Source organism: Carassius auratus, chromosome 14 (genome assembly GCF_003368295.1).
Source record: "Carassius auratus strain Wakin chromosome 14, ASM336829v1, whole genome shotgun sequence".
In the NCBI taxonomy this organism is placed as follows: Eukaryota; Metazoa; Chordata; class Actinopteri; order Cypriniformes; family Cyprinidae; genus Carassius; species Carassius auratus.
Window position 1 is genome coordinate 31,859,287 of NC_039256.1, and position 17,205 is coordinate 31,876,491.

Below are 17,205 nucleotides of genomic sequence, written 5' to 3' on the forward strand. Positions count from 1 at the left end.
ATTTAACAGTTCCTACTTCAGCAAACACACAAAACTGAAAGTAAGAGAAAGAAGAATCATTTCACAGTTGCACTTCTAAAAGTGCAAAAAGTCACACGTAATTTTTGTTTGGCAGGATTTTATTTACATTTTATCAATGCACTTTTTATGAAGACAAAAAAACTTACTAAATAAAAGTTAAATTGTTTACTAGTGATGTGTCGTTCGTGAACGAATGATTCTTTTTGAACAGATCTTTTAGGTGAACGAATCGTTCTCGTTCACGTAATCCACTGACTCATATTTCTCGTTCACTGAAGTTCCTCCCTCCACAACAGCGCGGCGCTATTAGCAGCGCATGCGCAGCTCGGTGAACCTGGTAGCTCCGTGAACTGTTTCATCCTATCAAAGAGTTACTCAACCTCGAGCCAATAGCCTTCGAGTATGAGATGTGACAGAGCATGTGATTTGTTGATTGTAGTGAACGAATACGCCCTTCACTGAATGAGTTTCATGAGTCTGAACAAGATCCAGAGATGTCGTTCGTGAATGAAATGACTGAACTGGTGCACATGTCCTTTGTGAATGAGTTAAATGAACGGATATGTCATTTTTTCAATGAAATTAACTGGTACATAGCTTATCTCGTTCATAAGCGAAATGAATGAGAGTCTACCGGGTTAGTCTGCCATTTAGCATGTTAATCTCGAAAAATGCAAAGCGCAGTTTCAGGTACTGTGCACATATGCTTGTTTTCATATTTAGCATACAGAACATGACTCCACGTTTAATCCCAGATTTATGAATGTGAATATATAATATACGAACTGTCTGACCAAACAATTAAAATGCTAATTATGCAAGAAAGCCTTGTGCTTTGTTCATCTAAACAACTTAATTAGACTTTATATAATGAATGAGATTATGCACACACTTTAATTAAGCCAAATAATATTTTGTAACAAGTGAGTTCGTTGACTTAAGACATAACATATAAGACACTCTTTTTCACCACCTGCTACATATTTTGTGCAATACGAAGAAATGGTCACTGAAACATAATGTACTTATAGTGTACTTACAGTGTATTTATCTAAGAAAGTTCTGGTAACACATGGTAACTACATGGGCTAGGGTTAGGTTTGGGGTAGGTTCAGGGTTAGTAAGTAGTTATTACATAGTTATTGTAATTACTATAATATGTACATAGTATATACATGGGGAACAGGACTTTAAAATAAAGTGCTACCGAAATTATATTGTAATATCTGTTATAGCATTGATGGTAACACTTTATTTTACAGTCCTGTTCCCCATGTATATACTATGTACATATTATAGTAATTACAATAACTATGTAATAACTAGGTACTAACCCTGAACCTACCCCTAAACCTAACCCTACCCCATGTAGTTACCTTGTATTACCAGAACGTTCTTAGATAAATACACTGTAAGTAGATTATAAGTACATGTTAGTACACGTACTGTAAAATAAAGAATTGATATATTGACGACAGCAGGCATGTGTACAGGTAACAGTCATTTTCACTTACTCACTGTATTCTTTGTGGAACTGTGAAAAGGTTCTTCTTTCTTAGCTTTTTATAAACTGATTTGTTTATTAAATTTCGGCACAATAAACATTTTGTGAAACAGAACGTTTCTTCAGATTTTAAAGGTTCTTTATGGAACCATTTAGACAAAAAAGGTTCTTCTATGTATCATGAAGCCTCTTTATTTTTAAGTGTGTTGTTTCAAATTGACAGCATGGAGGGAAGAGATAAGAGCAGAGTGGATTTAAGTGGCTGAGTAAGGAAGTTAGAAGTTAGAAGTAGCTGTAAGAAGGGAAAAGCTGTGAAACATAATACACCACTAATACAAGATCATAAAACTCTATGGCAGCATCACTGCAGACTCTTAATGTACATTCTCATTCATCAGAGATTCATCAGTGATTGATTTGCATGAAAAGATGAGTTTGATGTGAAACTCACATGCAGCAGTTTGCAGCAGCATCAGTCGAAAGATAATTTCTCTAAAGTCCAGTTTCAGAAAAACTCAATCCAAGCAGAAGAGTGTGATGATCTTTGTTCTGGTTCTCATCAAGACCAGCGTCTTCACAGCACAATGAGGAAATATCTGAAGAGGAAGTTTCCTCTAATGTTGTTAGTTTGTACATATATGTGTTTTGTGTACATATGTGTTATGAGCATTTCATTTCCTTTCCTATTTGGAAAGGAAGCTGAGAAAGGAAAATATGGCTCATTCTGAACTGTTTTATTAAAAATGAGGAACATAGTAACTATATGTGATCACATTTTGAATGGGTGATAATAAAATTACATCCAAGAGGCATTTCAGATTACTTAAGAGATTATTTTTAATGTCATTTATTTCATTTAAACATTAACGTAAACTGTAACAGGCAATTATTGTTGTTAAAAAATGCATGTTATTTTTATTATTTAGTACTGTCCTGAATAATATATTTCAAGTAACAGATACACTACATACACTCCACAAGACAAAATAACGGAATAAAAAATAATAATCATAATAATTAATTAATTAAACTGTACACAGCCTTGAGTCTTAACAGTCTGTCATTATCTCGATGTTCCACAATGATCTACATATTTTGTGATAGTTGTTTGTAAGACACAGACACAGTTGTCCTGAACAGTTCAACTGCCCGCTGTTCTTTAGAATAATCCATCTTAAGCCCTACAGTTATGATTAAAAACTACGCTCTGTATTGTTAATAATAACCTTTTATACTTTATATATTTGTGTAAGTAGTAAAACAACACAAACAGGGCAAAAATGCATTTTAAGTTTGGAAAGATTTTAAGTCTCCCCATCCCTTTCCTCACAGTGCTTTGGTCTAAATGCCTGCTTTGCTCTTTTACATTACCTACACACACACACACACACACACACACATACATACACACACACACACACAAGTCCGGTGAGAGAAACATCAATAGTTGTGGAACTCCAGTAAGTAAGGCTGTTGGCTATTTTATTCACCTCAACATTGCAGGAAGTGATTTTTTTTATTTTTTATCTTTAATACATGATGCCAATGTATTTTTCGCTGAGTCCTCTGTGTTAGTAATAATAACTTTACTTGCATGATGGAAAGGGTTTTAAGTGGGGTTGCATTTTGGGGAGCTAAAATACAAATTATTGGGGGCGCTTCAATCTGAAATGTGGGCATGAAAAAGAAGCCCAATTCCACCGGAAAACTGCGGACTTTGCAACACTGTGACGGATAGTAATGTCAACAATGGACTCGAGTGTTGTCAGGGGACGACCACACCAACTTGAAGTTGTCTAATTTGGCACGGTCTTCCTGCTGCACTTAGTAGGGCTTTCCTCTGTGTATACATATCCTTACAAGTACAAGTTTAGCTGGGTTATTTGTGTCTCCTTTAAAAATTGCTCTTGAGAAATTTTATGTTTAAAATAAATAAATAAAATAAAATAAAATTTAAAAGTAAATGTTCCAACCCTGTTTATATTACCACAGAGAGCTGGTAAATAAAAAATAGGGCTTCACAGTTATGTCTGAATGTTAAGAATTATGTAGAAAAAAGCAGGATTTGCTGCTCTCATGAATCTTCTGCTGTGTGTTCATGTCCTTCTCTAAATCTTCTCATCCTCACTTTCTGACCTTCCTTTTTCTTTCCTAAAAACACCACATCATCATCATCATCATTTTCACACTCTTAATATCTGCATGACAAATCCATAATGGTGATGATAAATGTCTCTCACCTGATGTGTGTCTCATGTAGATGTGAAAAGCTCCTAACAGACCGAACAGAACCATCAGTTCCAGACTCCGGACCACAACAAACACCAGAGACACTGAACACACTGAACAACAAGAATTATACACAATACAAAACCCATCCTACATGTTCCCAGGAGTGTGTTTGTTAAACTCATTCAACCTCAAAAATACAATCACAATCAAACTTGACTTAGCAACTGGATAAACAGGAAGCATAGGCTCAAGATTGAACACGATAGCAGGGAACAAGCAGACTTATAAAGGGTCAAACACTGATGAGCAGAACACTGAACACGGTACGGGGCGTTGATGCCCTCTGGAGGAGCGGAGAGACCATACAGCTAGAGTTTATAGGGCAAGAGCCATCTGCAGATCTGGAGGGAACATGACACAGTACTCAAGGAGAGTGACCCCTCCAGGCCAGGATGAAAACAGCAATGCAGATTAGAGCCCATTACAGAAACAAACTAGTGATGATTTTCAAGAATTAAGAGCCTAATTAAGAGACTTGAATTATTAGTTGCTCTGGTTTCTATATGTACAGTATCTGGACATTCATATATTAAAATCTCACCAGGACAGGGTTTGAGTCTAATGGTCTTCTGTGCGTGACTGACGTGGTTCTTCACGCTGCAGCTGATGTCTCCATCAGTTTCCTCATCCAGATCAATGCTGCTGTTTCCATCCTTCAGTGGATCTCCATTCAGAGTCCAGCTGTAGAGGAGCTGATCCCCCTCAGAGGAGCAGAACACCCTCATCACCCCACTGGAGGAGCAGATGACTGACACTTCCACTGAGCCAATAGGAGCTGGAGGGAGGGACACATCACAGTCACATGACAAACACAGAATCTTGTTCTTCCACACTACTCATACTATTACTGGAGTCTGTAGTGTGTTTACTGTGTGCTACTCATTGTAAAGATTGTGATGAGTCTGATTAGAGAGATTCTGTACCTTCAACAATCACTTGAAGATCTCCTTCAAATGTCTGTCTGATCTGTGAGCTGTAAATATTTAATGTGTAATTCCCTGAATCTGCTCTGATCACACGGTTTATTATCAGCATCCCACGAATGATGGTCACTTCAGGTCTGTTATTATAAAGATCACATTCAGTCTCCTCCATAATGCCATGCTGAAATCTACAAAATGGATCATCTTTTGTTTCATTTATTCTCTTTATTATTTTCAGTATATAATTAGTAGCACCCAGCATCATCGGCAGATTGAGTTTGTGTCCCAGAGCTGCGTAACAGGGATCAGACTGATCAAACCAGCAGAACTGATCCAGACCTGAAGAACAAAACACACACAGACACACACACAGAGAGAAAAATGTGCATAAATATCACTCTCATCATGAACATGTTCCTAGTAATGATTCATACCAAAAAAACACACAAAATGGTGCAGAAGTTCCTTCCTTCATCTCAATGACTCTTCCATCTTCGCTTATGAACATTAAGGTCTGAACACAATCACCTGAGCTCTGGAGCTGCAGAAACATTCCCTTAAATACAATGAAGTATTAGCTATTTATGTTGCTTCAAGCACAAGTGGACTCCCTTTTACATAACCACTGTTTTACTACAAATTCCATGGTTAAACTAAAGTTAGCATAGCAATGGTTAATTTGTGGTTACCATGGCTTAACTATATTAACCATGTTTTTTGGGGGGTGTTTAATTCGTGGTAAACCATGGTTCATTTTGATAAGGTGTACAACATCGGCTGTTATACTTTTCTAAGAAGACCGTAAAATCTATCACTTTGATGTCATGGCTCTTTAACACAGGGACTCTCTTATTGTTATTTGAACACTTCTATTTGACATGTCGTAATTGCCACTGATGCACACTGACCAGAAAACACATCACTGTAGACTGTTTTTGAAAAACTCCCCTTGTAATACATTGTTTTTATTTGAGATATTGATCAGCAGCATGAGTCTGATGTGAAAGTGACTCACATGCAGCAGTTTGCAGCAGCATCAGTCCAAAGATGAGCATCATTTCTCTAAAGTCCAGTTCAATCCCTCAATCCTAGCAGAAGAGTGTGACGCTGCTTCGGTCACACGATCAATTCTCGCTCTGACAGAAGAGACGACTGACACTCATCTGTGCAAACAATAAACTTTTTTAAACTACTTCACAGTTTCTGTGAGAGAAGAGGAAGTTGAGATCATTCACAGGTTGGGCTCTCAAACAGGGTCACAGGAATAAATAGAAACATACGTATGCTTTACCATCAAGGTGGGGAATTTCCATTGACTAATGCTTCTGCAGTTTAAAATTTCATAAAAACTTTTAGATTTAATATATAACAGGTGCAATAGGAGATCTTGGAAAATGCTAAAATTAGCCTGATAGCACTGAAAGCGAAGGTCCCACCCTCCCTGCAATCGCCGTCCAAAACCATGCCCCCGAACGCATTTATAACACCTTGTAGGGATCATATAGATCAGAACAGAGTTCATTCACGTAGCTCACATCTTACGAGTTGGTCATCTGAATCGGGTGTGTTAACTAAGCGAGACATGCAAAATATGTGCGTGAGCACTGGAATTGGGAACTGCTGAGCTACATCTTGTGTCATTAACCAGTGAGAAATCTTTAAATGTATTACAATACCAGGAAGGAAGACCGGGTTGTTGATGTTTGTATGCCATTCTCGCTCTGTCTGCACAGTATATGTATATGTGCTTTTGACTTATTCTGTCTGCACGAACAGGGTCCACAGAGGTATGCAGATACATATGTTGACAGGCATAAATAAATTAAAACCACTTAACATAATGATTGCTATCGGGATGTGAAGAGACTTTGAACCAGTATAACAAAAAAGGTTTCTGAAGACGTATTACACCTTTAATAAGCTTTTTTTGTCACCCGTTGTGTCATTATTATGAACTTTTAGTTGTGGTTTATTCAGTTCCTGTCTTCCTTCCTGTGTAGTTCACTTGCACTTGTCTCCTTATTATTTAATCATCTTCACCTGTCTGTCCCTCGTTAGACACCCTACTTAAGTTCTGTCTGTTTATTCCTTTGTGTGGAAATATATCACTGGGTTTAATAAAGATGGTCGGATCCAGACCGGAGCTTGTGTTATTCCTAGTTACCATTGGATGTAAATCCCGTGGCAAAACAGAGAAACAAATAGAAACATCATTAGCATAGCTGCTGTTCCTACAAAATAAAATTTAATAGTTTAACCTAAACTAAAGAATAATAATGTGCATTTGATCAGATGCAACTGCAATCACAATTTAAGAGATACATTATTCGAATGCTTGACGAATGAGATGCGTTTTTAATCTAGATTTAAACAGAGAGAGTGTGTCTGAACCCCGAACATTATCAGGAAGGCTATTCCAGAGTTTGGGAGCCAAATGTGAGAAAGCTCTAACTTCTTTAGTGGACTTTGCTATCCTAGGAACTACCAAAAGTCCAGCGTTTTGTGGCCTTAGGGAGAGTGATGGATTGTAGCGTGGTAGAAGGCTAGTTAGGTACGCAGGAGCTAAACCATTTAGGGCCTTATAGGTAAGTAATGATAATTTGTAACTGATATAGAACTTAATAGGTAGCCAGTGCAGAGACTGTAAAATTGGGGTAATATGATCATATTTTCTTGACCTGGTAAGGACTTGTAAGGACCTGGATGCATGAACTAGCTTTTCTGCATCAGAAACAGGAAATATGTTACGTAGCTTGGCAATAAGTATCATATGTATGTGAAAACTGCATATTATATTCACATCAAACACATGCATATCCTATGCACGCTAAAGTCAATGTTTGCGTTTCAATACCACAATTTTCTGTTTTTTATTCGGTGTTCTATTTATACTCATTTTCTTGAGACCGGGCTCATCAGATTGGATCAAATATTGAAAATGGTTTATTCAAAAGAAATAAATAGCTTAGTTTCTACCATCACTACCAGTAAGAAGTAAATGTCAGTCCAAACATTTAGTGGTACAGTTATCAGGGGGTTGTAAAACTAAATGCAATTTTAGTTAAATGAAAAGACCCATTTCACACTAAACATGTAAGGCGTAATACATAATACCTAAAATCCACAATGAATCCTGATGTTTTTGGATCAAATGTACTCTAGTCCTTCTTAAAAAAAATTAACAAAATTGAAGTTGATCAAAACCAACATGATTATATGATTAAATCATTTTTTTTTCTCTCGAAAAACATTTGAACCAGTCGGTTTGGAAAGCTACTCTCTTTCCTCCGGATAGCTAAATGCAACAAGAACTCAAACCAAACATGACTCAAAACACCATTTACAAACCAATTGCTAATTATTTATTGAAAGTGTAATCAAGTTAACAAATCATCTAATGCCAATGTTATTTTATTCACTTTTCTTTTATTAACTTGATTTGTTTGTTTTATGGAGTGCTTGACTTTGGCAATTTGATAGACAGCTAAATTTGGTTCTTAATTTATCTTTTAGTGTTCAATCCTGTTCAGTAACCACACAGTAATACACTTTACAATAGCATTGTACAACCGGATTAACTCAATTCAGGAATTTGACACCTAACTCCTAACCCTAAGTGACATCTTGACCACCAGACCTAACTCTTATGAAATAAAGGAGCTTGAGACTTTTGACTGGAAATACAGTTTAATTTCAAAAGCATTTTATTTTCATTTAACTTACCACATGCCAAAGTTCCTTTTAATTTCAAAACTGACTCCACTTACACAGGAATATAAAATAGACATCTGTGTCTAAACATTTTAAAAATCATAAAATACAGAAGATCTGCTGCTCTCATCAATCTTCTGCTGTGTGTTCATGTCCTTCTCTCAATCTTCTCGCTTTCTGATCTTCCGGTTCCTTTCCTAAACACATCACATCATCATCATCATAATTATCATCGCACTCTTAATAATTGGATGTCAAATCCATAATGATGATGATGAACTTTTCCCACCTGACGTGTGTATGGTGAGGATGTGAAAAGCTCCTAACAGAACGAACAGAACAATCAGCTGAAGACACCAGACCAGAACAAACATATCAATCAGTTAATCAATCAATGGATCGATCAATCTGTGTAGTTGATATCTGTAGGTGAACAGACATGATCTCACCAGGACAGGGTTTGAGTCTAATGGTCTTCTGTGCGTGACTGACGTGGTTCTTCACCCTGCAGCTGATGTCTCCATCAGTTCCTTCATCCAGATCAATGCTGCTGTTTCCCTCCATCAGTGGATCTCCATTCAGAGTCCAGCTGTAGAGGAGCTGATCCCCCTCAGAGGAGCAGAACACCCTCATCACCCCACTGGAGGAGCAGATGATTGACACTTCCACTGAGCCAATAGGAGCTGGAGGGAGGGACACATCACAGTCACATGACAAACACTAGAATCTTGTTCTTCCACACTACTCATACTTTTACTGGAGTCTGTAGTGTGTTTACTGTGTGCTACAGGAATAAAAACCTCCACAGAGATTCAACTGATTCATTTGCAAGAGAGAGAGATCTTTGGAGAACATGAAATTGTAATGAGTCTGGTGAGAGAGTTTCTGTACCTTCAACAATCACTTGAAGATCTCGAGATGTTTCTGTGCCGTCTGAGTGAAAGAGTGATAATCTGTAATTCCCTGAATCTGCTCTGATCACACGGTTTATTATCAGAGACCCATTAATGACTGTCACTTCAGGTCTGTTATTATAAAGATCACACTGACTCATCCTCATCCTGTCATTCTTTACTCTACAAACTGGATCATCTTGTGTGTAGTTTATTCTCTTTGTTAACATCAGGTCATATTTACTAGCGTCCTGCACCATCAGCAGATTGAGTTTGTGTCCCAGAGCTGTGTAACAGGGATCAGACTGATCAAAACTGCAGAACCGATCCATACCTGAAGAACAAAACACACACACAAACTCTATAAAGCATGTATTTTTAATTTGAATATCTTTAAAAATCAGAAATTTTTATTTATTTTATTTATTTTTACATTTCAAACAAATGCAATTTTCTTTTACATTTTCCATATGCAGCAATGCTCTTTTGCATGTTTATTTGAAGTTATTAATTTAGACACTTTTATCCACAAGATTTTTTAGTTTTTAAATCCAAAATTATTATAATCTTTTCTTCTACTCTTATCTTACATTTTTATAGTTTGAAGTGCTTTTTTTCGTTTGAACTCTTTTTCAAAGGCCAGCATTATTTCCTACCAGTGTGGAATCTGTTTCTCAAACTTTCTATCATTCTCTTCTCTCTCTGTCCTGCTTAAATCCAGTTTGTTTTCTTCATTCTAGACAGTATGAAAAAGCCATCACAGAGTTTCTAGAGAAAACCTGTAACTTTTTGGACTATAAGAAGTGTTGATCATTTTGCAGTTCACAGTGAGCATTTTATTTCCCCATATATTTCACTATTTAATAGACATAATGCATTCTAAATTGTCACATTTAATTATAAACAATATCTTTGTTGTCTAACTCATTTTCTGAGGTAACACATTATTAACTATGAGGATTTTTACCAGAGAGAATATACGTGGGGAAAGTTACAAACAGAAATCATGATAAATCATAACATCCATGAAACCAGGAAGCTGATATGTTAGATATTATAATAATAATTTTCATTATATATTTATATACAAATCAGGCAACCAACTGGACCTTATTTATACGTGACACTGCTCTACTGATCATGTTCTGGTTACTCCACTGCACACGTCAGATCACTTCCTCCTCACTCTTAACCTCAACATGATCCCTGACACATCACTTACCCCTCCACATGTCACCTTTCAAGGTAGCCTACGCACACTTTCACCCTCCCGGCTATCTGCAATGGTTTCATCTTCACTTCCTTCCCCTAAACTGTTTGCATCTTTGGATGCGAACAGTGCTACTGATGATTCTGCTCCACTCTTACATCTTGTTTAGACACTGTTTGCCCCTTATCTTCAAGGCCAGCCCGTAACACCCCTGCTGCCCCTTGGTTATCTGATGTTCTACGCGAACACCGTTCTAAGCTAAGAGCTGCTGAAAGGGTGTGGCACAAGTCCAAAAATACTACTGATCTTATTGTGTATCAGTCACTCCTATCTTCCTTCTCTGCTAATGTCTCCATTCCTAAAATTACATACTACCATAACAAAGTTAACAATGCGTCTAACTCTTGCATGCTTTTTAAAACATTTTTCTCACTTCTTTGTCCTCCTCCTACCCCTCCTGCTTCATCTCTAATAGCTGACGACTTTGCCACGTTTTTCATTGATACAATTAAACACATTAGTGCACAATTTACACACCAAAATCAATCAAGCTCATATCACCAGCAAACTTACACTCATTTACATCCTTCTCTTCACACTCTGAGGCAGAAGTCTCAAAACTCATCCTTTGTAATCACCCTACTACTTGCCCGCTTGATCCTATTCCATCTCATCTCCTTAAAGCCATTTCTCCTGCAGTTGTACCTGCACTCACTCATATCATCAACACATTCCCTCATCATTTAGACAGGCTGATATAACTCCACTACTTAAGAAACCCACCCTCAACCCATCTCTTTTAGAGAACTACAGACCAGTTTCCCTTCTTCCTTTCATTGCAAAAACACTTGAACGAGCTGTGTTCAACCAAGTCTCTATATTTCTCACACACAACAACCTCCTTGACAGCAACCAATCTGGCTTCAGAAGTGGACATTCAACTGAGATGGCCTTGCTCTCAGTTGTTGAAGCTCTAAGACTGGCAAGAGCAGAATCCAAATCTTCAGTACTTATCCTGCTTGATCTGTCCGCTGCTTTTGACACGGTTAACCACCAGATCCTCCTATCAACCCTACTGGCAAAGGGCATCTCAGGAACCACACTTCAATGGTTTGAGTCTTACCTATCAGATAGGTCCTTCAAAGTATCTTCAATTTCAATTTCAATTTCAATTTTATTTGTATAGTGCATTTACAACAGCCTCCTGGCTGACCAAAGTGCTTTACATAAGAGCAAGAATATTGCACATACATAACAAATAGACCAGACAAAAATGTAAAACCACCCATTTCTTGGAGAGGTGAGGTGTCCAAGTCAAAACATATAACTACTGGGGTGCCTCAGGGCTCAGTTCTTGGACCACTTCTCTTCTCTGTCTACATGGCATCAATAGGTTTTGTCATTCAGAAACATGGCTTTTCATACCACTGCTATGCTGATGACACTCAACTCTACCTCTCATTCCATCCTGATGATCCGACAGTAGCTATTCACATCTCAGCTTGTCTAACAGACATTTCTTGCTGGATGATGGACCATCACCTTCAACTCAACCTTGCCAAGACAGAACTACTTGTGTTTCCAACAAACCCATTGTTTCAACATAATTTCACCATCATAAACAGATTTTGTGATTTGTGTGTCTCCTGACTTAATACTAATTAACATGATAATGAATATAATTACTGGACAGATTTAACTTGGTTTAGTGTGTAAAATAAATAAATAAATAAAATAAACTGTTAAAATAAAACATTAATTTTATTTAAAAATATCTACGGGGGGGAGTTACAAACAGAAATCATGATAAATCATAACATCCATGAAACCAGAAAGCTGATATGTTAGATATTATAATAATAATTTTCATGATATATTTATGATACAAACACTGATCTTTGCCACACTAATCTTTTAATGTAGATATATGATGTTGATATCTGTAGATGAACAGACATGATCTCACCAGGACAGGGTTTGAGTCTAATGGTCTTCTGTGCGTGACTGACGTGGTTCTTCACGCTGCAGCTGATGTCTCCATCAGTTCCTTCATCCAGATCAATGCTGCTGTTTCCATCCATCAGTGGATCTCCATTCAGAGTCCAGCTGTAGAGGAGCTGATCCCCCTCAGAGGAGCAGAACACCCTCATCACCCCACTGGAGGAGCAGATGATTGACACTTCCACTGAGCCAATAGGAGCTGGAGGGAGGGACACATCACAGTCACATGCAGCATAGATCTGACAACAATATAGCAAATTATTATTATTATTATTATTATTATTATTATTATTCATAGTATACAGTAAGCAACATGCTAGTTTTTCATTTTGAAAATAGTCCTAGTATGTGGAAAGCGCTGAGGAATTCAATTAAATTCTTGCAAACTTTTAATAAAAGGCTGCAATAAAAATCTGCATGAGAGTGAAATCTTTGGAGAACATGAGAATGTAATGAGTCTGATGATGTAATGAGTCTTTCTGTACCTTCAACAATCACTTGAAGATCTCGAGATGTTTCTGAGCCGTCTGAGCGAACGAGTGTTAATCTGTAATTCCCTGAATCTGTTCTGATCACACGGTTTATTATCAGAGACCCATTAATGACTGTCACTTCAGGTCTGTTATTATAAAGATCACACTGACTCATCCTCATCCTGTCATTCTTTACTCTACAAACTGGATCATCTGCTGTGTTGTTGTTTATTCTCTTTATTATCGTCAGATCATATTTACTAGCGTCCTGCACCATCATCAGATTGAGTTTGTGTCCCAGAGCTGTGTAACAGGGATCAGACTGATCAAACCTGCAGAACTGATCCAGACCTGAATAACAAAACACAATGGAATGCACCAAAATCTATAAACATCATTCATTAAAATCAGACACAAATTACACAAACATTCACAGAATTAAAGTTCAGCTGAAGATACACATCAAAGAGTCTCTTGATCTGATCTCAGTTCATCTCTGTAATGCTCATATTCATCATAAACAGATTTTGTGATTTGTGTGTCTCCTTACTTAATACTAATTAGCAGGATACTGAATATAATTACTGGACAGATTTAACTTGGTTTAGTGTGTAATAAAAAAAATAAACTTTTAAAATAAAACATTAATTTTATTTAAAAATGTCTTTTTGACACTGTAATATCATTTTTTTTTTTTTTTTTTTTTTTTTTTTTGGGTATTGCCCAAGTCAAAAAGCAAACCTAAATGTTGATTGTATTCAAATGTAACTATCATGCTTTCACTGTCAGCAAACAGTGCAACACTTTATGCATTTTGACATTATTCTGATAATAATAAATTGACTTTGTCAGGCACTTTATTTTCCAATTCCATTAACCTGTGACATTTCTCTATTGACAGGTCTTGATCTTTCTGACATCATTTGATGAATCCTTCCTCAAACTTTCAGCAGAACAGACATGAAAAAAGAAACATACACTTCCTCTCAGATTTTTAAACACTCCACTAATATAAACTTTTTACGGACCAGAAAAAAATCATGTCTAGATCACTACAGACTCTTAATGTAATATTGCAACTAAACTGTTGGATTAAAGTGCTAATTGCTGTCAATAAATATGGGTGGGGGGATTATGGGTCACACTTTATTTTAGGGTCCAATTCTCACTATTAACTAACCATTAACTATGACCTTTGCCTCAATAAACTCCTTATTTGTTGCTTATTAATAGTTTATAAGGTAGTTGTTAAGTTTAGGGTATTGGGTAGGATTATGGATGTTATGCATTATATGAACTTTATAAGCACTAATAAACAGCCAATACGTTAATAATAGACATGCTAATAAGCAACTAGTTATTAGTGTGAATTCAACCCTATACTAAAGTGTTACCAAATTATGTGTTAAAAATATTAACAGAATTAATTCACCCTGCCCCATCCAGACCAGGAATAAAAACCTCCACAGAGATTCAACTGATTCATCTGCATGAGAGAGAGATCTTTGGAGAACATGAGATTGTAATGAGTCTGATGAGAGAGTTTCTGTACCTTCAACAATCACTTGAAGATCTCGAGATGTTTCTGTGCCGTCTGAGCTCTCGAGTGTTAATCTGTAATTCCCTGAATCTGTTCTGATCACACGGTTTATTATCAGAGACCCATTAATGACTGTCACTTCAGGTCTGTTATCATAAAGATCACATTTTTTCAAATTAGTTACGGAGGCTTGGGCTCAGATATTAAACTGTTAAATTAAGATTTGAATCCTTTTGCGGAAGAAGTATTTTAACACACAAAATGTTTAAGACACTATGTTTTGCAGATGGATCCGTACGCCTCTCGTCTCAGTTGCTCTGTAACAGCATGATTTTTCTTATTTATATACACACTTGTATGGTCAAACTTGTATACAAATGCAATATCACGCTGGTAGTCATGCGACATCATTCTATATCAGCACAGCAGCGATTCAGCTGTGGATTTATTATTATTGATTATAACAGTTAAAAGATGACTGTAATATCAAACAGTAATACTAATTTTAAAGATTATGTGACAATTGTGCACCAGAGAGACACAGGGAGAAGGAGAGCCCCAATTGCAGGTAAGATTTATTAATCAATAAGGGTAATCCAAATAAACAGTCCAAGAAAATAAACAAAACAAAAGAGGGAACAGGAAGGAAAGGAACGGGAACTCGGAGGACGAGAAAGCAAGGGAGAATCTCGGGAGACGAGAACGCTGGTAACACAAATGGTAAGGACTACAAACAACAGGAAAAGACTGGAATATATAGGGAGGTTAATGACAATAGATTGCCTGCACCTGGTGCAATTAACAGGAGTGCAATTACTGTGAAGACAGGACCAGACTAGAGGAATTCTAGTGCCTATGGTGAAGTGCCTAAGGGGAAGTGAGCTCACTAGTGGACACCCAGGGAAACAGAGACTAGGATGGAGCAGAAGACCACCAGAAATGTGTGGTCAGGGTGGAAGCCCCCAGGGCAGAGCAGAAGACCACCACCTCTGTGTGGTTGGGACGGATGCCCCCCGGGGCAGAACAGAAGACCACCACAACCGTGTGGTCAGGGCGGAAATTCCCCAGGGCGGAGCAGAAGACCACCACAACCATGTGGTCCGGGCGGAAGCCCCCCAGGGCGGAGCAGAAGACCACCACAACCATGTGGTCCGGGCGGAAGCCCCCCAGGGCGGAGCAGAAGACCAACACAAACGTGTGGTCAGGGCGGAAGCCCCCCAGGGCGGAGCAGAAGACCACAACGTCCGTGTGGTCGAACCAGACGCCCCCCAGGGCGGAGCAGACGACCACCAAATCCTTGTGGTCGAGGCAGAAAGCCCCCAGGGCGGAGCAGAAGACCACCACATCCGTGCAGGCCGGACCAACGGAAGGACAAGTCTGGTTGGGTAAGTCTGAAACATAGAACCTGGATATGTTAGGGGTAGCTTCCTTGGCCACAACAGGAACAGTCTGGTGCTCTGAGAGTTTGACTGAGACATGATGAGTCTCTGGAAATTCTGCAAGGGCGAGGAGAGACTCTGGTAGTTCATCAGAGCCGTGGAGAGGCTTGAGTAGTTCCACAGAGAAGTGACGAAACTATGGTAATCCCATGGTGTTTATACTGGATTCCAGAAGATCGGTGCTGACTTTACTCTGCTCATGAAGATTATTGGTGACTTGCATTTGTTCATGAAGATCATTGGTGACTTGTATTTGTTCATGAAGATCAATGGTGACTTGCCTTTGTTCATGAAGATCAGTGGTGACTTGCCTTTGTTCATGAAGATCACCGGTGACTTGACTCAGTCTTTGAAGATCACCGGTGACTTGACTCTGTCCTTGAAAATCACCAGTGACTTGACTCTGTCCTTGAAGATCACCAGTGACTTGACTCTGTCCTTGAAGATCACCAGTGACTGGACTCTGTCCTTGAAGATCACCAGTGACTGGACTCTGTCCTTGAAGATCACCAGTGACTTGACTTGACTCTGAATGGTCAACGGTGACTAGCCTTGACTCTGGAAAGTCCATGGTGACTAGTCCTGACTCTGGAAGGTCAACGGTGCCTAGCCCTGATTCTGGAAGGTCAAAGGTGACTAGCCCTGATTCTGGAAGGTCAAATGTGACTAACCCTGACTCTGGAGGGTCCACGAGCACCTGACTCGACTATGGAGGGTTCATGAGCACCTGACTTGACTCTGGAGGGTCAACCGGAACCTGACTCAACTCATGAAAATCAACAGGCACCTGACACGACTCTGGAAGGTCAACAGGAACTAGCACTGACTCTGGAAGGTCAATGGTGACTAACCCTGACTCTGGAGGGACGACGGTGACTAACCCTGACTGTGGAGGGTCGACGGTGACTAACCCTAACTCTGGAGGGTCCATGAGCACCTGACTCAACTCTGGAGGGTCCATGAGCACATGAATCGACTTAGGAGGGTCAACCGGAACCTGACTCAACTCTGGAAAGTCAACGGGCACCTGACTCGACTCTGGAAGGTCAACAGGAATCTGACTTGATTCAGTAGGATCAACTGGAACGTGACTCGACTCTGGAAGGTCAACAGGAACTAGCCCTGACTCTGGAAGGTCAACGGTGACTAACCCTGACTCTGGAGGGTCCACGAACACCTGACTCGACTTTGGAGGGTC

General features: G+C 38.6%; 2 protein-coding genes across 3 annotated transcripts in view; both read right to left on the reverse strand.

Moving 5' to 3' along the window:
• LOC113114360 (uncharacterized) overlaps positions 1 to 17,205 on the reverse strand; it is a 575,280-nt gene that overhangs the window by 172,072 nt on the left and 386,003 nt on the right. For both annotated transcript variants that reach the window (XM_026281273.1, XM_026281274.1), the window contains 3 exons: positions 13,041 to 13,379; positions 12,521 to 12,754; positions 9,343 to 9,678 (listed from right to left, as the gene is read on the reverse strand). In XM_026281273.1, coding sequence (XP_026137058.1) covers positions 9,343 to 9,678; positions 12,521 to 12,754; positions 13,041 to 13,379 — 909 coding nt within the window. The remainder of the gene's footprint in view (positions 1 to 9,342; positions 9,679 to 12,520; positions 12,755 to 13,040; positions 13,380 to 17,205) is intronic.
• LOC113114404 (uncharacterized) lies at positions 1,977 to 6,944 on the reverse strand. Its single transcript, XM_026281337.1, has 5 exons — positions 5,756 to 6,944; positions 4,741 to 5,079; positions 4,359 to 4,592; positions 3,766 to 3,867; positions 1,977 to 3,676 (listed from the first exon to the last, which is right to left on the reverse strand). Exons 1-5 carry the CDS (start codon positions 5,796 to 5,798, stop codon positions 3,600 to 3,602), a joined length of 795 nt encoding a protein of 264 aa, XP_026137122.1. The 5' UTR covers positions 5,799 to 6,944; the 3' UTR covers positions 1,977 to 3,599.

Bases quoted from the DNA above. Each gene is read 5' to 3' on its own strand.
- LOC113114404 (XM_026281337.1), bottom strand. From the start codon at position 5,798: ATGATGCTCATCTTTGGACTGATGCTGCTGCAAACTGCTGCAT. The intron at 5,080-5,755 runs GTGAGTCACTTT...TTTGTTCTTCAG, and splicing joins GCTGCTGCAAACTGCTGCAT to GTCTGGATCAGTTCTGCTGG. The intron at 4,593-4,740 runs GTACAGAATCTC...CCCTCCCTCCAG, and splicing joins TCTTCAAGTGATTGTTGAAG to CTCCTATTGGCTCAGTGGAA.